The sequence below is a fragment of the Nerophis lumbriciformis genome, linkage group LG09, assembly GCF_033978685.3.
Source record: "Nerophis lumbriciformis linkage group LG09, RoL_Nlum_v2.1, whole genome shotgun sequence".
NCBI classification, from domain to species: Eukaryota; Metazoa; Chordata; class Actinopteri; order Syngnathiformes; family Syngnathidae; genus Nerophis; species Nerophis lumbriciformis.
Window position 1 is genome coordinate 37,255,099 of NC_084556.2, and position 26,394 is coordinate 37,281,492.

At 36.9% G+C, this 26,394-nt stretch overlaps 1 protein-coding gene across 3 annotated transcripts in view; it reads right to left on the reverse strand.

Moving 5' to 3' along the window:
* Positions 1–26,394, reverse strand: part of arhgap32b (Rho GTPase activating protein 32b) — a 286,393-nt gene that overhangs the window by 153,826 nt on the left and 106,173 nt on the right. For all 3 annotated transcript variants that reach the window (XM_061963231.2, XM_061963230.2, XM_061963229.2), the window contains exon 5: positions 26,144–26,228. In XM_061963231.2, the coding sequence (XP_061819215.1) occupies positions 26,144–26,228 (85 nt within the window). The remainder of the gene's footprint in view (positions 1–26,143; positions 26,229–26,394) is intronic.

Genomic DNA, 26,394 nt, shown 5'->3' on the forward strand with positions numbered 1-26,394 from the left:
TTTTATCCCTAATACACAGGGACATATACTTTTACTATAATTAGCAAGTATTTGTTAATAATACTAGTATTAGTGTTAGAGATTATTTAGATAGCGACACAATTGATCATAGCATGTTTTTTGCCGTCTGTTTTAGTTTTGCAAATCCACATCTTCACTGTCCAGCTACATCTAGCAAGAGGCAAATCTGTTTGAGTGGCTGCAGGAGAATCAAATTATTCTTCGCCGCAAATCTTCTTACAAATATGAAATATTAATCCAATGATGACCTAGATTGAGACTGTGCACCGCTCTGCTGTGCCACCATAACACATTTCGATAATATCTCTTTAACATGACTTGTCACCTAGAAGTGTGAAGCCGATGCTAACGTGATCACTCCTCACAGGTTGCATTTGATAACAGCCACATTCCTTAATAAAACTCATTCGACTGAAAAATAATCCAAGTCATCAAAACCTAAATCCCATGAGTTTAATCACACGTCATTTAATCGCTGCGATTGCTCCTGCATGCGTCATTTATAGACCGCAAAGGAGGATTGTAGACAAGTGACCATGTAAAAACAGAATTTAAATGCCGTTCTGTAAATAAAATAGACTGTTTTGGATATACTCACATTGGGCCATTTGCAGCGTGCTGGGCTCCCCCTCGTGTCTGCTTAAAGCCTGGTGTATACTCTCACAACATCGGGGTCCCCCCGCCCCCTGCGTAGCCCCGCTCGTAGCCTACGTGCACCTCCCAAAAATCCTAGGTTCGAACGCAGAGCTGTGATTGGTCAGTTTTTGCCGAGGAGGACAAGCGGTAGAAAAATGGATGGATGGATGGATGGGTCCCTGAACACAGGCGAGCAGACTTTGAGCTTGAAATGCACAAATTGCCCAACTACAGGGTTCCAAGTTCGATCCCAGCATCCGCCATCCTAGTCACATCCGTTGTGTCCTTGGGCAAGACACTTCACCCTTGCTCCTGATGGGTCATGGTTAGCGCCTTGCATGGCAGCTCCCGCCATCAGTGTGTGAATGTGTGTATGCATGGGTGAATGTGGAAATAGTGTCAAAGCGCTTTGAGTACCTTGAAGGTAGAAAAGCGCTATACAAGTATAATCCATTTATTTCTGTTCTTGTATGCTATACTTTTTGTATGATTTGATTTTGACCAAAAAATGTTGCCTAAATTTTGCCCCTCTTTTGGTTTTTTGGCTCGGTTATTGTACGGCCAAACATCCACATAATCGTGTTCCCAAACAAAAAATTCAACAGAGTGAACTGTACTTTTTTCTATTGAGTGCAACTGCAAAATAAACCACCATGTGACCAAAGAAGGTGAGAGACACTACTGAATTAAAAAAAAAGGGGGTTTTGCGTTGGTCTACTCTTCTATTTACCTCTCTGCTAGTTACCGTCTTCGCCAACAAGAAGTAAAATCATGCACAATCATTTTTTATCGAGCTGATACCGATACAAATACCTTCATACTTCCCAAGACCGATACCGATATACATTGGTTTTTGTATGATTTAATTTTCAAACAAAAACTGAGGTATCGCCATACTTGCCAACCTTGAGACCTCCAATTTCGGGAGGTGGGGGGTGGATGCGGGGGGCGTGGTTGGGGGCGTGGTTAAGAGGGGAGGAGTATATTTACAGCTAGAATTCACCAAGTCAAGTATTTCATATATATATATATATATATATATATATATATATATATATATATATATATATATATATATATATATATATCCCTGCAACCCCGAAGGGAATAAGCGGTAGAAAATGGATGGATGGATGGATGGATGGAGATATATATATATATATATATATATATATATATATATATATATATATATAAAAATAAAAGAAATACTTGAATTTCAGTGTTCATTTATTTACACATATACACACACATAACACTCATCTACTCATTGTTAAGGGTTGAATTGTCCATCCTTGTTCTATTCTCTGTCACTATCGTTCTAACCATGCTGAACACCCTCTCTGATTATGCATTGCTGTGTGGCACGCACAAAAGTGCTTTCATCAAATGCACTAGATGGCAGTATTGTCCTGTTTAAGAGTGTCACAACATTGCTGTTTACGGCAGACGGACTGCTTTACTGTCGACGTTCTTTATATTGTGGGAAAGCGGACTCAGGTCCGCATGGAGCTGGAGGGGGCGTGGCCTCCAGCTCCGCCTGAATTTCAGGAGATGTTCGGGAGAAAATTTGTCCCGGGAGGTTTTCGGGAGAGGCGCTGAATTTCGGGAGTCTCCTGGAAAATCCGGGAGGGTTGGCAAGTATGGGTATCGCTGTAATATAAAAACCTGTTGAAACGCAATGAACATAATTTCCTGGACATTTGTTGGAAAAGTCTGTCATTAATCAACTTAAATATATCTTTATTATGTTTTCATTTTTCTTTCATTCATTTAATGTCAAACAAAAACAATCAACACAACATTAAAATCAAATATGAAAAGAAGCAGAAAGAAGTAGAAACTCATAATATATGCCCCCTATTCACGCAATTTGCTGTTCAACTCAAAAGACTATCAAGGCAATATTTATATTTTATCACATACAAAAACACAGAAAAACAACAGTTATGTCATGTTGCATCCTACCCTTGAAAGTGACAATTTACTACCAATAAAGGGACCTGCACTTTTTCTTTTTATATGTTACCTATCATTCACAATCCTTATGAAAGACAAACACACATTTTTCAGTTTTTTATGCATTCTAAACATTAAATAAATGTTACAATGGAGCCTATTGGAGTCGCTCAATTCTACCTATAAAGCCCTTAAAAAAACATCCAAACACTTCCATTAAGTATTTATATACACACTGTAAGTATATATGTAATGTAGTAACGGGTAACTTCATAATACCATGTAATATTTAAGTATGTTGCTTATTTTAAGCATGCGGTGGCGCATTAATTAAAAAATAAGTTTAACATCCTTGATTATTTCCCACTGCAGACTTCATGAGAGCCAACAAACATGATTAAACATAACTTACTGTACAATGTCTGCTGTCACTAGGATGCCCACTGTTAGGATGTCTTATTGCTGTTTGGATAAGGAATGACTCATAATCTTTGCGAAGAAATAAGGGGGGGAACTAAGCGTCTTTTTGTGTTTTTCTTGCCATTATTGACCAACTTGAACAATAGGGAATTCACATTCACAATCTTAATGCATTCTCATCATTAAAAAAAACACTCGCAAGATGCAGCTAACAATGCAGCTCATGGGAGTTGTCCATTTTTCCAATAGAGGCCTCTAAAAAAACATCAATAGTTCACCAAAAATGATCCGTTTAGAAGCCGTTACCTGCAAATAAACCAAGCTGTCGCTACATTGTTATTATGAGCGCTAAAACAAAGGGAAGTATTTTTCTAGCTTAGCAACACATCGTCTTGTTAACAAAGACATTCACCTTGCTAAAGCTTAAGTCGTGCTAAGCTATCTGCTGTGTACATGCTGTAGCTACTGGAGCTCCTGTGTAGATCACACATGTCAAGGTCCAAAGGCTCATCAGAGGGACAGTTGAGTTTTAAATGTAAAAATATGTCATTAATTACTACCCTCAAAACACAACTCCAGACACGGCCTCCATTTATTTTGATCTTTTACAACTGTGTGACACAATATGGCATACACACTACCTCATAAGTGGTTATTATGTATAAATGTGTACAGTTATTATGGTGCACTTTTCCCTTCTATATCCACCCCTCAAATAACATGCTGGTCTCATGTGCATAATTCATAAATTGTGATGTTTGTTGTTACTATGTGTTTGTTGTTACTATTTTAGGTTCTGCAGTGATGTTTGTTCATAAAATAATAATTATCCTATTTAGACTATGTTCACAAAAATGTGTTAATAACTTTGGATGTTACTGGTGTACTTATATGCCATAGTTATTTTTTCTGCAAGTCCTGTCATCAAATGTGTTCTCATAACCAAGCATCAGGCAATAACACAAACATATCAACTAATACAACAAAGCTGTATTAGGCTGATGAAACAGACCTTTTTTGAATAATTACAAATATTAGCCAGGATTAGGGCTGCAACTAACGATTAATTGGATAATCGATTAATCTGTCGATTATGACTTCGATTAATCGATTAATAATCGGATAAAATAGACAACCTACATTTCTATCCTTTCCAGTATTTTATTGGGAAAAAAACAGCATACTGGCACCATACTTATTTTGATTATTGTTTCTCAGCTGTTTGTACATGTTGCAGTTTATAAATAAAGGTTTAAAAAAATAAATAAATAAATAATAATAAAAATAAATTGCCTCCGCGCATGCGCATAGCATAGATCAGGGGTAGGGAACCTATGGCTCTCGAGCCAGATGTGGCTCTTTTGATGACTGCATCTGGCTCTCAGATAAATCTTTGCTTAACAGGATAAGTAATGAATAATTCCGCTGGTAATCCCAGTGTTAAAAATGACGTTGAAAATATAAAACATTGTCATGCATTTTAATCCATCCATCCGTTTTCTACCGCACCTTTTCAAGAAGTCGCATTAATGGTAAGAAGAATTTTATTTATTATTGGCTAGCTTCAGAATACCAATGTTATTAAAAAGAATAAGAGACATATTATAATGTTGGTCTTACTTAAAAATGCACGCATTTAGTTGTATTCAGTGTTAAAAAATATTATATGGCTCTCACGGAAATACATTTGAAAATATTTGGCTTTCATGGCTTTCTCAGCCAAAAAGGTTCCTGACCCCTGGCATAGATCCAACGAATCGATGACTAAATTAATCGCCAACTATTTTTATCATCGATTTTAATCGATTTAATCGATTAGTTGTTGCAGCCCTAGCCAGGATGTATTATGCAATTGTAATTTGGCTGAAAGTTGTGCAGCTTGTCCTCGATTACTAGAACTTAAGTCATGTCTACAACAGATCCATTGTGTCCTCGTTGCTGAAGGATATCTTTGACTAATGGCACTGACAACATGCGACAGAAAAGGTTTGCATTCCCCCCCTCTTTAGACTCGCACAGCTTTTACAACCAGTAATTCATCCTCCGTATATTCAGCTTCAAAAAGATAAGGTGGTGAATCCTCATTATTTTCAAAAATAGTCGCCTTCATCGTCTACTACCAGGGTTGCCATGATTAGAAGGCATACGCTTGTGTTGCCGAAAGTAGGAAGTGTGTTGCTTTAACGCAGGGAGTGCGTTACTTTGAGCACTAAAATCAATGCGCCCAGGAAATCATTTCCGTCAAAGCTTAAATTTACCAAAATACGGTGAATATTGTACATTTAACATAATTAAGAATGTGTTTGTTACTAAATTATACTCTTTAAGTATGTATGTAAAATGTTGCTGGGTTTTGAAGGTGTTTTAGTGGGTTAAAAGGCTACAATAGTGCCTCCATTAGCTACATATTGCAAGCGTTTTTTAAATCTTTACAATTTAAAAACAAATCATCTGTGTTCCTATGATGATTGTGAATGATAGGCAAAAATCCAAAAGTGCAGTTCCCCTGAAAGCAAAAGCACTGTTATTGTAAAAATATGGCCATGAAGGGGGTAATCTGAAGACTGGCAATCTAAATGCATTATCACATTTTTTTGATCAACATATAGTTTTACTTTTTTTTTACTCTTATGTTAATGTTTTATTTTTCAATGGAATATTTTAGTGCCAACACTTATTTCTGTGTCAAAATTGTATTTTCTATTGTGCAATGCCAAAAAATAATGGCAGGGTTTCTGGCTGCATGTTGGTGAGAGTTCCTGCTGGCAAGCGTTTACTCCGGCAGCCAGCTCAGCACTTGAAATGTCAGGAAAGGACAGGCAGGTTTGTCAAGTGTGAAGGAGGAAAGGAAAATAAATCCGCTCAGTTCAGTTATGATGAAGTAGCGGCAGAATCTGAAAGTAATCATTTTCAGCAGCGTTCGTTAAAAAGAACATGAACATTGCAGCACAAAAGCACGTTGTCTGAGATTAGGTATGGGTATATAATTCGGTACTTCTATCAGATCAGAATCAGACTAATTGGCCAAGTATGTTTACCGCACAAGAAATTCAACTTGGTAGACTGTGCTCTCTTTGTTCAATGCAAGAAACAAACAAACAAAAAAAAACGCAGAAACTACAAGAGAGCATAGTATCGTGGCAGCCATCCGCGTCACCATCTTGATATGAAAACAAGAGGGATACATTTAAGGAAACAAAATACATTAAAAGAGCACAAAGCTGATACAACTAGCTGCCACTTCAGAGGTGCCAGTCAAATCAAATAATCAAATCAAATTTTAGCCATATAGCACTTTTCATACACATTCAAGTAGCAAACACAAAGTGATGTAAAAAAAAAAAAAAATGCAGTCCTACGTACAGCTACAAAAGTAAAACAGAACGAAAAACAAGATAAGAAAGAAAAAAAATAATGCATGTAGCGCACATACGATTGCATCATGCATAGAGAAACGACAAAACAGAACACCATTTCAACATCCACATACTGTACACTGCAATGGCCTCTGCAGTGCTCCACGCCATCGCCCACTGAGGGGGCAGCACGGCCAGACACAGGAACAAACTCAACAAAGCAACCAAGAGAGCCTACTCCGTCCTAGGCTGCCCACTAGCTCTCGGTCAACGTCCAGTCCACATAGATAATCGAGAATCCACCCAGGGAGACCGAAATGTCCGATAAATGCTCATTCAGCCAAGGCTGCGTGAAGCTCGTCCATCCTGACGATCAACGCTTGCTTCACAACCTACCGCCACATCTTCTCTGGTCTCTCGACACAGACTCCGTTTTGGCAGCTAGCCTCCGGTACAGATCCAAATGTTCACAAAAAAGTACCAAAAAGCAGTGCAGAGGCCACGAAAGTGCCACCCCTTGTTATGCACTCTCAAACGGCCTCAAAAAACGCATGTTACGTCCGGTTGCAGATTAAACACCAACCCATGAAAACAATCACAATCACTCAAGCAGCACTCCCTCTCAGTAGTGTTGCAATTTTCAACACCCACATGCTTGGTAGAAAATACTTAAACTTAAAGTAAGGCTCCACTCTAGTGTAGTTGTTAGTAGTACACTATCTTGTATTGTTTTTCAAACAGTATTTCTCATGTTAAAGTTTGTTTTTCTTTTTAAAAGAAAACTGAAAGTCACATGCATCAATGAAATCGGTATCTATTCATTTCAATGGGCGACGATATCTGTGTTGGCCCTGCCTTGAGATGGCAACTTTGCCTTCCACCCAAATGCAGCCGGAATTTGCAAACAATATATATGAAATGTTTGTATGTGTGTGTATGTGTGTGTATGTATATGTATATGTGTGTATATATATATATATATATATATATATATATATATATATATATATATATATATATATATATATATATATATATATATATATATATATATATATATATATATATATATATATATATATATATATATCTATGGCCCTGTGATGAGCTGGCGACTTGTCCAGGGCCTTCCGCCCGAATGCAGCTGAGATAGGTTCCAGCACCCCCCGCGACCCCGAACGGGACAAGCGGTAGAAAATGAATGGATGGATGGATGGATAGATGGATATATACATATACGTATACCAGTATATACTGAACATAAATATAAACACAAACACTTTTGTTTTTGCTCCCATTTTTCATGAGTTGAACTCAAAAGATCTAAAACTTTTGCTATACACGCAAAAGACCTATTCCTCTCAAATATTGTTCAAAAATCAGTCCAATCTGTGTTAGTGAGCATTTCTTCTTTGCCAAGTTAATCCATCCCACCTCCCAGTTGTGGTATATCAAGATGACAATTGAACAGCATGATTATTGCACGTTGAAATGTGTAGTTTTATCAAACAGCACAATGCCACAGATGTCGCAAATTTATTTGATTTCTCAAATAGTTAGTTTTTTTATATTTTCACACCTACGTGTGAAGTCCAAGTGTCCATGCACACTCTCTCATGCCACTATTGGTCATACGCCATGTGCCTCCCATACACTGGGGGGCGCTATTTCCTTTTTAGCATGGATACATTAATTCCTTTTCCAGTTGACCTATGACGTCACACTAGCTATCTGTTGATATTTAGAACTTGTTTTACGTGATGTCCGCTGTAATATTGGCACTGATTACAAATATTACGTCTCTAATGGCTATGCAGATGTTAAATAGTAGACAGCATCAAGAAATGATCTTGGATTGTGCGTCGAATATGATGCTACTACCAAGAATGTATCAAGGCGAATTCAGGTCGGATGCAATGAAAGTCCGTCAGAATAATTTTTTCAAAGGAGTTTTCGAACGAAAATCATGGAAACAAAAATTTTGAAAATCTCAAAGTTCTACAAAAGGCTCTGTGGATTGATAGAAAGAGTTTTGAATCCGAAGGAAAATACCATCTGTGTCCTGACTGAAATCCAGAGGAATGTTGCTATTGTTCTGGACTATCTTGTCAGGGAAAGTGAATCAGTTGGCTTGCACAAATGCAGCATGAAGAGGTTTGTACAGTATATGCTTTATTATTCTTTATTATTTAATATACCTGCTTCATTCCATTTAATCTCATTCTTATTTTGTTTGGTAGTCCGAATATTGCCGGCATTCTACATCTCCTGAGCTATCTTCTTAAATAAATATCTGTTTCTTTTTTTCTACCATCGATACATTTCAAAATGTTCAGGTTATTTTAATTTGTGAAGCAAAAAAGCAATCTCCTCTTCATTACAATTGCTGCTACATTTTTATTGAATGGTATCTGCTTACGGGTTACATCCTACACGTTGAGGGTCCTCTCCTACCGCACCCCCCCGAGAGATTTGGTTTCCAAATGCATAATCCAGGTGTGTTAGTACGACTTTTCAAAAACCGAACACAGTCAGATTAAGGTGTTTAGAGCCGAACTATTTGAGAAGTCGGATTTGTTCAGTGCCAGGAAACGTACTGACTGATCGCTTTTCTGAGCCCCCGCAGACCCCCAATAAAGCAAAATTGCACATTTCAGAGTGGTCTTTTACTGTAGGCAGCCTAAGGCACATCCGTGCAATACTCATGCTGTTAAATCAGCATTTTGATATGCTACACTTGTGAGGCGGGATGGTTTATCTTGGCAAAGAAGAAATGCTCACTAACACAGATTTTGACAGATTTGTAAAGAATATTTGAATGGAATAGGTATTTTGTGTATATAGTAAACGTTTTAAATCTTTAATTTTAACTCATGAAAAATGGGATTAAAAAATTGTTGCGTGTATATTTTTGTTCAGTTTATCAAGTGTTCAGGAACCTGATATGAAGCCATCGAGGAGGGAAGCGTTTGTAAACATGGCAGGGAAAGTCAATGGAATAAAAATGTTAAAGTCAAAATCTGGGATATGTCGGTGTCAAAAGATACTGAAACGCCACAAACACGTGCACAACTATACAAAGGTCAACCCCCCCAAAGGAGTGTTATGTGGGTAAAGTGGTGCCAATTATTTAAGGAGATCAATATGAGATGTTTACGAGCAAAATCGTACTATTATATTACATACAGTAAGCAGAAGATAAATTAAGTAAAACTAAAAAACATACCGGTAATTATCTCATATTATTTCTATTATTTTTTCCAACAATTTTAGGTCAGCTTTTCATGTCCAATCTATTCTCCAAGTTTGTACAGCATCTGACATTAAAAGCTATAACATTGTATGTTTAGTGTTTACACTTAGTTTATGGTGGGGTGAAAAAAGCAAGGAAGATTTGCAAATATCATTTTGTCATGCTAAAAAAAAAAAAAAAAGGTTTACTAGCAATATGTATTCAAAAAGTCACAAAAACAGGTTAAAATATATTCATACATAACATATACAAAATGAGCTGAGCAAATTTGAATGTTGTCCACATTATTCACATCCAAATTCTGTTTAAAGCTTACAAGCCATAATTGCCTTCTTTATTTTTAGATAATCGCTCTGCACACTCTTGTTTTTCACAACGTTGTGCAGCTACAGTAGTAGTACTGTAGATGTTTTTATTCGTTTGCTCAAATCTGACAGGCGCCAAAACACTGCAAAAGTTAACCATTTAGCATAGATACTAATAGGCCCTTCACAGACAATATATCGTTTTAGTTTCCTCTGCCATTGCTGACATTCTGGTTGTTACATGAAAACACTTGATATGAAACACACTGCACGTTTTGCAAGAAAACACTTCTATGGCAAATCTGAAAAATGGCTGTTCTGATGTTTGCTAATATGTATTTTTTTAATTAGTTTACAATAGAGAGTCTTCTGGAGTTTTTAGTTAGATTAACTGTTTTGTTTCCAATGTGAAAGAGCAGTGAATGAATTAATTTACTTACAATTCAGTCTGGTTCTCTGATTTAGTGAAAAGCGTACTGGTTGCCAGTTAGCGATTAGCGTCACAATACTGTTATTATTTGAATATTGTAAGTATTGCAAAACAAGTTACCTTTCGTGCCAGTTTAATGTCAAATGCAATCATGATTTCATAATAGATATATAAGTAGGTGTTCCCTGCTCCTTCTCTCAGTGTGGGGGTGCTTGACCTGAAAAACGTTGAAGACCCCGCATTAAAACATTACAAAAGTTGTAGTTATTGATTAGATCCAGAGCTTGACAGCTACTAGTTTATTAATGTGTAGGATTCTCTTCATCTACTGTATTTACATTACCACATAGATAAAGAAGCTGAAATTAGAACATTTGCCCCCTCGTGTACGAGAGAGACACAGCGTATGGCCAACAGTCGCATTACTGCTAGAGCATGGAAACTAGAATTTTACATGTAGATGTTAAAAAAGAAAAAAACTAATTATTTGAAAAATCTAAATAATTTAGTGCATGGAATCGTACTGACTGATAACAAAGCAGCATAGTGGTCTCATTATACAGACCTCTTCCCCCCAATAATTCTATATCTTACTCCCTTCTTTCTATGTCTGAATTTAATTATTGTATTTAGTCGTTTTATTACTATATTGTACATTTTCTTAATGTGTACAATGTGAGTGACATAAGTGTCCATTTAGCTATCATTCAGACCAGGGGTCGGCAATCCAAAATGTTGAAAGAACCATAATGGACCAAAAATACAAAACAAAAAATCTGTCTGGAGCCACAGAAAATCAAAAGCCTTATATAAGTATTATAATGGAGGCAACACATGATGTACCCCGCCTTCCGCCCGATTGTAGCTGAGATAGGCTCCAGCGCCCCCCGCGACCCCAAAAGGGAATAAGCGGTAGAAAATGGATGGATGGAACACATGATGTTAGTGTCTATATTAGCCTACTATCAAAATGACTTTAAAAGTCTTATATAAATGGGTTGTACTTGTATAGCGCTTTTCTACCTTCAAGGTACGGTACTCAAAGCGCTTTGACACTACTTCCACATTTACCCATTCACACACACATTCACACACTGATGGAGGGAGCTGCCATGCAAGGCGCTAACCAGCACCCATCAGGAGCAAGGGTGAAGTGTCTTGCTCAGGACACAACAGACATGACGAGGTTGGTACTAGGTGGGGATTGAACCAGGGACCCTCGGGTCACGCACGGCCACTCTTCCACTGCGCCACGCCATCCCTTATATAAGTGTTATAATGAAGGCAACACATGATGTAAGTGTCTATATTAGCTATATTACCGTAGCCTACTATCCAAGGCTGACGCAAATCTTTGTTGACAGAAATGTTGTATTTAAATTTTTATTCTACACATTTTTGCAACATTGGAAATCATTAGTCAAATGGAGGCTTCTCACAGGATGAGATAGCTTTTATAAATTACTGGCTCAGAATGGCCAAAGTTATAGATGTGTGTATCCAAGTTTAAGGATTCTGCAGGTTGTCTTCTTCTAATGGATTTATTACAATCTTTGCAGCTGGGTAACCTTTGCTGTGGTCTGGAACAACATGGCACACAAATAACTATGAGAAATGCAGCCAATATTACATACAGATAATGTGTCATGAGACATGCAAATATACATTAAATACACAGATGACATAAGTAAAGGAAATTAAATGAACTCAAATTTACCAACAAACGAGGCATAATGATGCAATATGTACATACAGCTAGCCTAAATAGCATGTTGGCATCGATTAGCTTGCAGTCATGGATTGACCAAATATGCCTGATAAGCACTCCAGCAAATCAATAAAATCAACAAAGCTCACCTTTGTGCATTCACGCACAGCATAAAACGTTTGGTGGACAACATGAGACAAAGAAGCAGTGGCATAAAACACGTCTTATTGTGGCAGCATCGGATACATTTGTATATGTAAACAAAGTACGATGAGTTCAAGGATCGCTGAAATTAGTAGGACAAAACGGTGCTTACCAAATACTCTCATCAGTGAAGCATGTATAACATAAACAGTGGGATTTCTAACAATTAGGAAGGTTTGTTCTCCTACAGAAAATATATTTCACATATCTCTGAAAGAGGTCCAGGGAGCCACTAGGGCGGCGCTAAAGCCGCGGGTTGCTGACCCCCGATTTAGGCATATGTTTCGACTTACATTAACAACTTGACTTGGGCATTGTCCACCTGTGTGAAGTTGACACATTTTTGCCCCTATCTATCTATCTGAGGCGGGGTACACCCTGGAAAAGTCGCCACCTCATCGCAGGGCCAACACAGATAGATCATTGCTAATATTGAAATATTACTGCCATTCGTTTGTGCTGCAAAATGTTTTTGACTATTATAGTTTTTATGTTAACATGTTATAGTTTATAGATTATTATTGTGTTTTGTTCATAATCAACCCCCCAAACATGTCAAAATCTCCCCAAATGTGTCCCATTTGTTTGTGCTGCAAAAAATTGTTTGTTTAACTATCATTGTTTTTATGGTATGGAGCTGGTTATGAACACATTTTAGTAGCATAAAAATATAAAATGTTTACATATAACCTATAATGGGGGGGGGGGGGCTGTTTACAAATCAAAAACAAAATCTTTAATAGGAAAACATTTTTGGAGCATAAACGTAGCACAAACAATTCGGACAAGTTTGGAGAGATTTTGACAAGGTGGGGGGGCTGTTTATGAATCAAAAAACTTTAACATAAAATCTATAATGTTGGGCAAAAAATTTAGAAGCATAAACAAATGGGACAGGTTTGGGGAGTTTTGACAAGGTGGAAGCGGTGGGGGGCGGGGAGGTAGTGATGTCATTAGTCAGAAAATGTATTTTAAAATAACTCAAGAACCGTAACGGTACACACAATGATATTTACAGCACAAACGTAACAAATTATAAGGGAGGCCAACTTCACACAGGTGCATTGTCCACATGAATGAATAAATGAAAAAAAATCAAATAAAATCTTCATCCACACCGATGGCGTTTTATACAAACACACATTTTTGCCTATCCGAAACCTGAAAGAGCTACCACACTGCAAAAACTGAAATCTAAGTAAGATTGAATATCTCAAATAAGGGTGATATATGCTTATTTTCTGTCTGATAAGATAATTCTTCTCACTAAGCAGATTTTATGTTAGAGTGTTTTACTTGTTTTAAGTGTTTTGGTTCTAAATTATCTCAGTAAGATATTACAACTTGTTGCTGAGATTTGATGACCTATATTGAGTGAAACATGCTTGAAACTAGAATATCAACTGTTGCAAAGCTGTGTCATCAACACTCACAAGTATAAAACTACTTTTTTAAAGTAATCATTTCTTATTTCAAGCATGAATTAAAAAATCTTGACTTTGACACAATTGTGTCTCATATTAAAACAGATAACAGCCAAATGGACTTTGCTGTTTTATTTTCAATGAAACAATAGAAAATGCGTACTCATATAGTAGTACAGTTGGCACAGTACAGCAAACTGACAGTTAATATTTAAACATTTAACATGTGACATTTCTAACAAGTTTGAACAGAAATAGTTCATGCACATTCAGATAAATTCTTGAAAATTACAATTTAAAAAAATTTGGCCGGTATAGATGCCCACTAATTGACTGAAAGAGTACGCACTTAGCGCGGTGATGTCATGTTGTCGATGGGAAAATGCATTTTTAGACCATATGATTTGCCTGAGCGGCTAGGAGACCCCGAGTGTAACAAGCGGTTGTCTTGTTGCCTTTCCATTAAGAACAATAAACTAGTTTTTAGTATAAGTTTGCTGGTTTCAAGAAATGTAATGCCGAGCGCATATCATTATGTCAAGATAATGGCACGAGCATAAGAATACCGTTCAACATATTGAGAAAAAAGGTCTAATTTTTGTTTTTTCTATCAAGAACAGTGCACTTGTTATTAGTGAGAATATACCTATTTTAAGGTATTTTTGGGTTCATTGAGGTTAGCTAATTTTACTTGTTTTGGAAAGTCTTGACAAGCCAAATTGTCTTGTTCTATTGGCAGATAATTTTGCTTAGTTCATGTAAATTACCCCTAATTTTTTTTTTTTTTTCTTGTTTTTGAACACTGACTTTTTGCAGTGCACAGCTGACTTGGGTGTGCATTATAACACACCTGTTTGGCAATATAGTAATACATCACATGTACAATGACGTGCATATTATTTTAAAAACCATTATACACATTTACACGTTACCCTGGAAACATTACAAATGTATTTTTAGTGTGCACGCACTCATCTACCACTTGCTGAAATGGAACAAACACCTGTAAGTATTCATGTTCTGTTGTTAAATATGGTTTAAAAACATGAGATAATGTTGCACATTTTGCTTAGTTTTACCAATCCTCATATAAAAACTGAAGCGACACTGAATCCGCATTGTAGGAAAGTAATTCCTACGTAGACCGAGGATCTCCTGTACCTCAATACATCTCCTCAGAGTTAATGGATTGGCTCTCACTGGGGAAGGGAATTAATTTGTGTGCATGGTCTAGTGACTGAGCAGTTGGAGCTCATTGCATCAGGTTGATAAGCCAGCAGGGGCTGACACAGGCAAGTGATGGACGCCAAGATCGACCGGAAGATGGATGGATGCTAAGAGTGCAGGCAAAATGGAGTGCACAGATGTTTAGGGAAAATCTGTCACATTGGAGCCAAAAGGTATATGAGACAAATGCATCAGCCATGCAGAAACACACATTAATCTGGTCTACAGCGTAGGAGGACTGAGGCGTCATTCTTCATTAGTTGCATGCCAGTGCACACAAACAAACACCTCTTGTAATTGTGCACACTGCTACCTCGAAAAAACACAACCATTTGCTTCTGTTTAAGTTAAATCGCTTGTGTGTGTGTTTGTGGCCTTCCAGTTAACACATGGTATGGTGACCACGATAAGTGAAGCATTGCGTCAATGAACCTCTTTTGTTACAGCTTATTGGCTCAAAGATATACAATTCTACACCACATTTGTACTATTTAGTGTATGAACGCTGACAATTGTTAGCACAAGGTATAAACCTACAAGTCATGGATTTTATTACTTGGTGCTATCTTTCTAGCATGCTAACTGTTAGCATGTTAGTCAATGTTGTAGGTATACAACTAAAAGTAATGGTTTTCATTACTTAGCGCTATGTTGCTAGCATTCTAACTGTTGGCATATTAGTCAATGTTGTAAGTATATAACTAATAGTCATGGATTTCATTATATGGCGATATTTTGCTAGCAGGCTAACTGATCAAACTTGAATGACAATAAAAGGAAGTCTAAGTCTCTAAGTCTTAGTCCATAACACACTAGTCATTTGTTGTAGACATACATTAAAAGTCATGGATTTTGTTATTTGGCGGTATCTTGCTAAGATGCTAACTGTGTGATATAGACAAACTATCTATCCCGATATAAGCAATTTGATATCCTGATAAAGATATACATCACGATTATGGAAGGGACGGTAAACAGTATAATGATAATTATAATCGGTAATAGATACTGACAAAAATGCATGTTTATTCTGTGATGACTATCACACATATGGTATTTTTTCATAGGATCATATATATATATACACACATGTGAAATTAATGTCAATTTTGCTTATATTTTAACAGTTTATTTATAAAGCATATATGTAATTTATAAAAAAGACAAGATAAATGTATTTTATTATGGTAAAGGTAAATCCAACATAATTTTACTTTATGATGGATATAACCTAATTTAGTTAAAAGAGACAAATGCCAAAGTGAAGACGCAAGCAGAAGCTGCATGTGCAGTATTCCCAAACAGAAACTTCTACCAAAACACTCTTAGTGATGAATCATGGAAATGACCATGAATCATTCAGTCAAGGAGATTACAAAGACAGTACACTTCAGTGGCATCCTTCAGATTCTACATGTTTCATTTTTTGGTGAAAAGTATGCCTTCCAAGACACAAAATCATGTTTTCTTAAGGTTGTGTACTGGCTATTACAAGAGCCATAACAAAGGTGGTAGTTTTAGTCTCTGAAACCAAAGCAGGGAGGCTTAAACACACCAAAACTGCAAACAAAAGACAGCACTTGTCTTTTGTGACAGCTGTGCTAACTGTCAGAAAGTACACACTACACACAAAACAAGTACAACACAACTACTAATCAATGATATAAGCAGATGGCAGTTTTAACATGTGAACTTAACATACTGTAATGTCTTCCCTTCAGACAGTAATGCACACAAAGTTTAGCCGACTGCTGACCCCTACTGGTTTCATACCATAGAGACCTGCAGGTAAGGATATTCTGGACACTTTTCCATTATTTTTTTATTTCTAGGGAAGTCAATTACCTTTAAAAGAGAAGAGACAAACATTCCATACTAGATATTAATACACTTCACAGAATGAGTTTTCAAGATGTGACGAAATCAATCGGAAATGTGTGACACATGAGTGTCTGTCAATTTGTGTCAGATCACATGAATCATCAACCTGCAGGATGGCGATGTAACAATATTAATTACATTTTTAAATGATATCCTACTATTGGCTCTATTTCAAATCCTTAGGGTTTTCTCCCTTTCTCACTTATTTATTTACTTACAAAAACGACAAGATATTTTGCTAAAAAAATATTGATCTAAGCACTGTAGTATCACTTGTACTGACACTATTGTTCCTGTTGATATTTGTATCGATCTGCCCACTTTTGTTTACATTTAAGTGCTCTAACTTTGCAGTTAGCATATGTACCTATGGTGTGTAGTATAGCATGTTCAGCTATTACTAGAGATGTCCGATAATATCGGCCTGCCAATATTATCGGCCGATAAATGCTTTAAAATGTAATATCGGAAATTATCGGTATCGTTTTTTTAATTATTGGTATCGTTTAGTTTTTTTTACAAGATATACTTACAATTAGTGCACCAACCCAAAAAACCTCCCTCCCCCATTTACACTCATCACACAAAAGGGTTGTTTCTTTCTGTTATTAATATTCTGGTTCCTACATTATATATCAATATTTATCAATACAGTCTGCAAGGGATACAGTCCGTAAGCACACATGATTGTGCGTGCTGCTGGTCCACTAATAGTACTAACCTTTAACAGTTAATTTTACTAATTTTCATTAATTACTAGTTTTTATGGAACTATTTTTATATTGTTTTACTTTCTTTTTTATTCAAGAAAATGTTTTTAATTTATTTATCTTATTTTTAATTTTATTTTTAAAAGGAACCTGATCTTCACCATACCTGGTTGTCCAAATTAGGCATAATAATGTGTTAATTCCACGATGTATATATCGGTATCGGTTGATATCGGTATCGGTTGATATCGGTATCGATAATTAAGGGTTTGGTCAATATCGGAATATCGGATATCGGCAAAAAGCCATTATCGGACATTCCTAGCTATTACTCGTTCTCCCGTGATAATGCTACCTGCACGAAACTTAGGGCCGGATTTACTAACGTCCAAATATCACGTGCTAAACAGCGTGTGCAATCTACAAAATAACATTTACTATTAATGAGCTCGCGTGCGATTTGCTAACATCGTGTGTGCAATTGAAAAGTGGTGAAGACTGCCCAATTCAAAAAGGATGTTGCATATAATATATGGGACATTACCAACAGAGATACTCTTATTTACTGCGCATCCATGTTTGAATGCTTCTACTTGAGGGTTTTGCTATGTTTTCAAACATGCAGGAGACATGTACTACTTTGTATGGGCATTTTATAAGCAGTCGTGCACTGTATGTAAAATGTGTTTGAAACCCCTGAAGGTGCCATCATTGGAGAGAGGCTGCACTTACTTTGCTCAAAACGCCAAAAATGCATAGTTCAGGAAGTTTTTTTCCATGTAAGAAATATTTTAATATATTTTATGTGAAAAAAGCAAATGTGATTAAAACAATACTAAAGGACACCAAAACACATCAATTGAATTTATTTTAATCAGCCACTTATTATTCGAGCAGCTATAATATAAAAAAATTATGTATTTGAATAGACAATGTGTGTATTTTTTGTTTTTGACCGTCCAAAATGTTGAGACGCACACGTAGGACGGAAGATTCTCTATTCCATTGTCTGTCTGTGCAGTGCAAGCACTGATCATGCAATAAAATCAATAAGATGCTCCCAAAACTGTGATGAGTGTTGAATAATCACATTGCGCGTGCTAATTAATTAAATTTGCATCTTCTCCTCCCAGTATTGTGGGCGTTCTGATGATCAGCATATATTTTGCATATTAATGAAGACAGAGACCCAAAGTGGATTGCACACCATTCTGCTCACTTAAAATGAAGTCTAAATCTAAGTTATTTTCTTAGTCTCTTAACAGACGCAGTCCACTGATTGGCTTGGTGAGTGCTATAAAGTTAAAGTACCACTGATAAAAGTTAAAGTACCACTGAAAGTCACACACACACTAGGTGTGGTGAAATTACTCTCTGCATTTGACCCATCCCCTTGTTCCACCCCTTGGGAGGTTAGGGGAGCAGTGAGCAGCAGTGGTGGCTGCGCTTGGGGATCATTTTGGTGATTTAACCCCCAATTCCAACCCTTGATACTGAGTGCCAAGCAGGGAGGTAATTGGTCCCATTTTTATAGTCTTCGGTATGACTCGGCCGTGATTTGAACTCACAACCTACCGATCTCAGGGCGGACACTCTAACCACAAGGCCACTGAGCAGGTTTGCACATATTTTTTGTTTTATTTTACATTTTAAAGTTTGCACATATTTTAGTACACGTAAACCTTTAGTAAATCAGGACCTTAGTTTACTTTCTGCCATGGAGGCGAGGATTGCTGCCTTTTAAAGTGGTTTTGCACTGTGGAGGGACGTTAGCCGCTAGCAAGGAGGCTACATTGCGTTGAGGACAAATGTGCTTTCTTGTTTCTGTCAGTGTGAAGATTGTTGCATTTATTGACTCGGGGGCAGGCGATTGCTTCATGGATTCATGATTCATGGATTCTAACTTTGTGGACTTGCATAAAATTGCTAAAATTAAACTTTGCTCCTATAAGGAGGTTTGATCTTTAGATGGCCGTTTATTGGCGAGGGTGACGAACCAAAATGAGACTCTAGCTTTACAAGCTATTGGGTTATCACCATGAGGCGATACTTCTTTATTCTTCCATGTCAGGCGACACCCATTGTATTAGGTCTCCCATGACTTAAACTGCACAATCCCGATATTGTATCATTTTAAATTGGAGCACCATTTGCCAAGCTAATTGTTTGCGTTGCGTTGTTCCTTCGAGGGCCACGCTTGCTATTTTAATGAGATGATTAATTTATTGGGGGTACTTGCCAAATATCATGACCTCAAACAGGTTTTCAGTAAAGACAGGGCTTAGTTCCATTCCCCCACATCGTCTTTACGACTGTTCCATTAGACTCCATCGTCGCCTGTAGCAAAACCAGAGGTGGGTTCAGTACCCAAACAATTGTACTCAAGTAAGAGTATTGTTACTTTAGAATAATATGACTTAAGTAAATGTAAAATTAGTCATCAAAATGATTACTCGAGTAAAAGTAAGTGTTGCGTGAAAAAACTACTCAAGAATTGAGTAACTTGTGAGTAACCTCTGATTTATTTAGTAGCAAATGTTTTAATAGTTCTTGGACTACAACCGCGTGCGTGTGTCTGTAAAATTATAACAATTATATACAATTTACTGCAGCATGTTTTCTCCAGTTGGAAGTGGAATTATTTTACAAGTTTGAAAGTAATCACTGAAGATTTTTTTTCTGCCTTGTCTGACGTCATTCTATCCAATCCACTTTATATATATAGCACATTTAAAAAAACAAAACAATACAAGTTTCACAAAGTGCTGCACAGAAGTTGAGACGTACATACTAGGAGAGTCAATAATATAAAACATTTAACTATAAAAGAATAAATATAAAATACATCAGAGAAAATAAAAATAGACTAAAATCACACAACTCTCACGCCGGTTTAAAAGCCAAAGAGTAAAAATATGTTTTAAGATGTGATTTAAAACTCATTGAAGAGGGAGCTGTCCGAATAGCAAGAGGGATATTGTTCCAAAGTTTTGGAGCCACAGCAGAAAATGCACGATCACCTCTGGATTTTAAACGGGTTTTTGGGATGACAAGAAGAAACTGATCAGCTGACTTCAGCGACCATGTGGAGGTGTACATTCTTTTAAAAGGTCTGACATACATTGTGGCGCTAAACAACAATATTTTCAAATGAATTCTAAAATGAACTGGGAGAATAATACAATGTGTTGATCAACTTGACATGCATTTGCATCACTCAACTCTGCTAAGCCATGTGGTCTACATACAACACACAAAGACAAATATATGTTACAAAGGGTCAATTTGTTTCTGGCCAGAACAAATTGACAAAACTATTTTAAATAGCTGCAACATAACATACATAAGTAACAAACAGCATAATAACAGCATAGCTGTAAAGCAAGAAAGGCACACACTACATACACAAAGTCTAACCAGGCATTTTCTTCCTCAAGTAATTCTGATACAAAATCATGTCTGAAGCCCAGAACACTCTACACATTTCCCCAGTTTTAGTTTAGAGATAAGGAAAGATTGGCCTGGCCCACTAGGATCCCTCTTTATGTTTGTGAACTTTATAGTCTATACATTTAGAGTGATGTGATAATCAAACACTCTAGAAGTCTGGAGTGAAAGAGTATATAAGAGAATTGACAGCAACGTTCCCTCTCAGGAGCGCGCATGTGCAATTGCGCACTGCTCAAGCGTCCTCTGCGCACGGCAAATCTATGCCATGCACAAAATCAAATAAAAAAATAAGCGCAAAACAATTTTCGACACGACACGGACACGACAGAGAAAACCGTTTTCGTCATCATTGTTCAAATATTGTAACATCTGTCGAGACACTTTGAGGACATGAATTCCATCCATCACTTTACTGAGCAAAACTCTTTACTGTCGGCCATAAACACATCACCAAAACATTAGTAAAAAAAATTATATCTAGCAAAACTGGTCATTTTCTGCAGTACAAACCAGACCAAAAGCAACTTTGTTATATCAACAGCAGCCGCTCGCTCTCTCACGTGCGCCAACACTTGCACATATGGCAACTTAGCCAGTGATGCGTTTACAGCCACACAAAAAGTCGGACAACTCCAACACCACACATAAAGTGTCATTCCAGGTCGTTACACTATGATTTACCAATCAAATGTGTGCTTATTCTAGTGTCATTTATTAGGAATCTTAATTTATAAATATTAATCATTAAATGCTGTTAGTATATTAAATAAATACTAATAAAAATATATTTTTTACAAACAGGAAGTTGCAGGAATGTACACATGATCCCCTGCTTACATCTCATTGTGCAACATGTGAATGTTTTAATGGGAACTAAATGCAATGTCTGAAAGGGGTACAAATTATTTCCAAAGCAGGACCTCCACCCAGACAAACAATACAAGTACACAGTTCATGAAAAACAATATTTTTTGTTATTGTCATTATAAGTGGGCCTAAACACTTATATTAGAAATGGAAATGACTGCTGTCATTTGATTATAATAATAAGAGAATGTTGTCTGTCTATCTGTGTTGGCCCTGTGATGAGGTGGGGACTTGTCCAGGGTGTACCGTACCCTGCCTTCCGCCCAAATGCAGCTGAGATAGGCTCCAGCGACCCCGAAAGGGACAAGCGGTAGAAAATGGATGGATGGATGGAGATGTAAGTTGTTATTTAGTGAGGTTTGGGACAGGTGTGCTGCTGGTGTAGCCACAGTGTGCACGTCTAAAGTTGCTCACATGGATTCCACTCAATGCTCAGGGACTTTTTGCATTTGCTCACACATGAACAATTAGAGGGAACATTGATTGACAGAGTGTGTACCTTCAGCGGTGAATGGTGGTGGTGGTGGAGGTGAAGTGGCATCAGAGTCTCTGTCTCTCTTTACTAGCTTCGTCGAAGCATGTTGCTATGTAGCTTGTTTCAGCAGATTTGAATTGCTGTTTTGGGCAGTAGATGGCATCTTTGATCCAAAGCACAATTTACATTTAACTAAAATGTTATTTTCTTTGTGCTCGACAAAAGAAAAGTAGTGAAAATATCTCCATGTTAGCAAACTCGACTTCTGGCTCCGCCATGATCAGACACGCCCCCCCCCCCCCCCCCCCCCTCGCTCCCCACACTCACACTCAGACACACCCACACAGAGCGCATGTCTCTCTCTCTTCTCCGGCTTGTGACACAAGAAGAATCAGAACGATGACAGAGCAGCGCTCCGATAAAACACACTTTATACTACCGGGTACATAAAAAGTAACGTAAAATAACGCAGTAACGCATCATGTAGTAACGGTAACTGAGTTACTAAATATAAAAAAATAACGCGTTAGATTACTAGTTACCGCCGAAACTAACGGCGTTACAGTAACGCGTTACTTTGTAACGCGTTAGTCCCAACACTGCTGATGACCATACGCAGTGCAGGGCCGTAACCATAAAAAAAAAAGGTGGTCCAAGAGGAGCTTTGAAAGGCTGAAATCATGGGTATCCCCGCACCATATAAATAATATTACCTTGAGCAACACAATGAACAATCTACTTTGTTAGATATTATGCTGAAGTTAAGCGTATTGAACAATTTCGACATTATTAAAACATAAATTTGGGAACTTTGACTTGGATTTGAACTCATGACCTTCAGCTTAAACGTGCATGTCCTATTTACGAGCGCCACGAGGGCCACCGGATGTGAAGGGAGAAACTTATCTTAATATTATAATAAGTGACAGCAAATGACATGTCCAGGAATACATTTGGGGTAAAATTTAATTTGAAGTGCATTGTCATTTAAAAATGTAGATTTGAAACACGCTTATTCACACAATAACCCCCCCCCTGCAGCCCTTGAGCTAAAATGTTTGAGCTACAGTATTCACATTAAAAATAAAGGATGTGCTGTTTTTGCACAAAGTGATCGATTAACTCGACAACAGACAGACAGTGACTCCATTCAACGTGATATCACACACACCGGTAATGAAACAACTAATCACCCTTTACAATTTAAAATGGAAGAAGATAAACATTTAAACAAACAAATAGAAATATAATGGCTCTTATGATGTTAGAACAATATTTGATGGTTCCTGTGCCAATAAAATATATTGTGTGACTATTTATTTTAGTTATTTAAAAAATCTACTAGGTTAAAAGATATGTACAATAACTTTAATTAGCCATTTTGTTTATTGTTTTGGTTGTGTATATTTGAGGGTCACCCACCCGCTACTTAACAGAGACAAAACCTCATTTATTGATTTTGGTTGGGATTTTTATTCAAATGCAACATTTTGCTTACAGACAAAGTATATTGAATTTGTAGGTTTTTTTGTTTTATTTAACTTGGTATTTAAGAGTTTACATTTTAATTGCAATGTTAAAACATTCTAGAAACACAAGTTGGTTGCAATTGAAGTGGGTATACTGGTTAATTTGGTCTCCAAAAATAATGGCAATAATATTGTTTATCAGCAATAATTTGTAGATCAATATATCGTCGAGCAAAAATTGGTTATTGGCCTAGGCCTATATGGAAACAGTCTGTTAGAGTAGAAGCATGTTTTTGGGTTTGAGAGAGACATGAAAAAACTCAAACTAAATTCAGTCTAGTTTTATTGCAGGGACTCACAAAGAGGACAGAGAATAGTGTGTACCAAAAATGATTCCCGGGCGCGGCCACCGCTGCTGCCCACTGCTCCCCTCACCTCCCAGGGGGTGATCAAGGGTGATGGGTCAAATGCAGAGAATAATTTCGCCACACCTAGTGTGTGTGTGACAATCATTGGTACTTTAACTTTAACTTTAACTTTAGAAGCTGCAAAACAGCAAAGCAATGTTGTCGTGCGAGATATGTATCCATTAAATATCTTGTATATTCTGCCATATATACTGTACGTGTGTAGACTGCCTAGTAATGCATATTACAAAAAATGGATTGTTACAATCATGCCTTGACAAAGATGTTAATAATGTAACATATATGTCTAACTAAATAATGATTTTGATTATCTGTACATTAGGTTTTGTATTTTTATCATTTATCATTTTATAAAAATGTATAATATTGCTAGATGATCAGCGCTCTGTTAATATCAACACTTGCGAATTTGGAATCATTTCAGCAGTCACAGTTGACGTTATTAAGGGATATTTATTATTTCAACCTGTACATGTGGCAGAGGTCCAAATTATTCCGGGGATACAAAACTTCAGGGAGTTATTTACTTATTCAAATTTGTATTTAAATTCATAGGAGATGCTACTGTGCCAAAGAACTCTGCACTTTTTGTTTTGCTTTGTTTTTAAGAAAATACATGCTTCTGGCATTTAAACAAAGTGTTGGCGTTTGTAATAGTATTATTCTAAATTTTGGCGCCACTGTGTCACTTTTACTGTAAAAAAATATCGACTTCTGCCTAATTCACTACTACTAATGGGTAACGGCTAGGGATGTCCGATAATGGCTTTTAGCCGATATCCGATATTCCGATATTGTCCAACTCTTTAATTACCGATACCGATATCAACCGATACCGATATCAACCGATATGTACATCTTGGAATTAACACATTATTATGCCTAATTTGGACAACCAGGTATGGTGAAGATAAGGTACTTTTTTTAGAAATAAATAAAATAAAATAAGATCGATAAATTAAAAACATTTTCTTGAATAAAAAAGAAAGTAAAACAATATAAAAACAGTTACATAGAAACTAGTAATTAATGAAAATTAGTCAAATTAACTGTTAAAGGTTAGTACTATTAGTGGACCAGCAGCACGCACAATCATGTGTGCTTACGGACTGTATCCCTTGTAGACTGTATTGATATATATTGATATATAATGTAGGAACCAGAATATTAATAACAGAAAGAAACAACCTTTTTGTGTGAATGAGTGTAAATGGGGGAGGGAGGTTTTTGGGGTTGGTGCACTAATTGTAAGTGTATCTTGTGTTTTTTATGTTAATTTAATAAAAAAAGAAAAAAAAAGAAAAACCGATACCGATAATAAAAAAAACGATACCGATAATTTCCGATATTACATTTTAACCCATTTATCGGCCGATAATATCGGACAGGCCGATGTTATCGGACATCTCTAGTAACGGCCCTGAAAAAACCATGTCGGTCGGTCTCTAATACAATATACGGTATTGTACCTAAAAAAGTGCAGTTACACAATATCATGTTTGGCAAAGCATCTACCTGCTGGAAAATTTTGAGTAAATTGACTTGTTGGGATTAGACAGCGCTCTCTGCTGAATTCCTATCTGCAACACCATTTTCCCCTGCAGATAGCCACTTTCTTTTTAAATCACCAACTTAGTGCAACCTTACTGAAGATAACCCACAAACTAGTCATTGAACCGTACTTGAGGGTATGAAACGGTTTGACCCGACCACAAGCTCTTTGCTCCGTCTCGTTTTTCAAGACACGGTTCATCAACAATCAACTCCACAAATGAAGAAAACCAAACACTAGTAAAAGTAAGTTGTGAGTATGCAAGTGTGATGTGTGAAGAAAAGCAGCCCTCAGTGAACAATAAAGTATATGGGCTTGCATCGCAACATTGATATGGCAATGAGCAAAATGAACAAACTCTGACTTACCTGTATTGTGCCAAAGTCCACGTTTTCATAGTGGAAATGAGCGCACTCGGCAAGTTTCGGAAAGTGTCCCTTGGTAAAGCAGAGTCTAAATGAAAATACACACAAAGCTGGTTTAGTGTTCTCTCTTCATGGCAACACCTCAACAGTAAAAGGTAGGACTTAAGGATGGGTAGGTTTCACATTTGAACCGATATAGTACCAATTCCTGGGAATCAATACTGGTACTCAACAGTACCCATTTTTGGTACTTT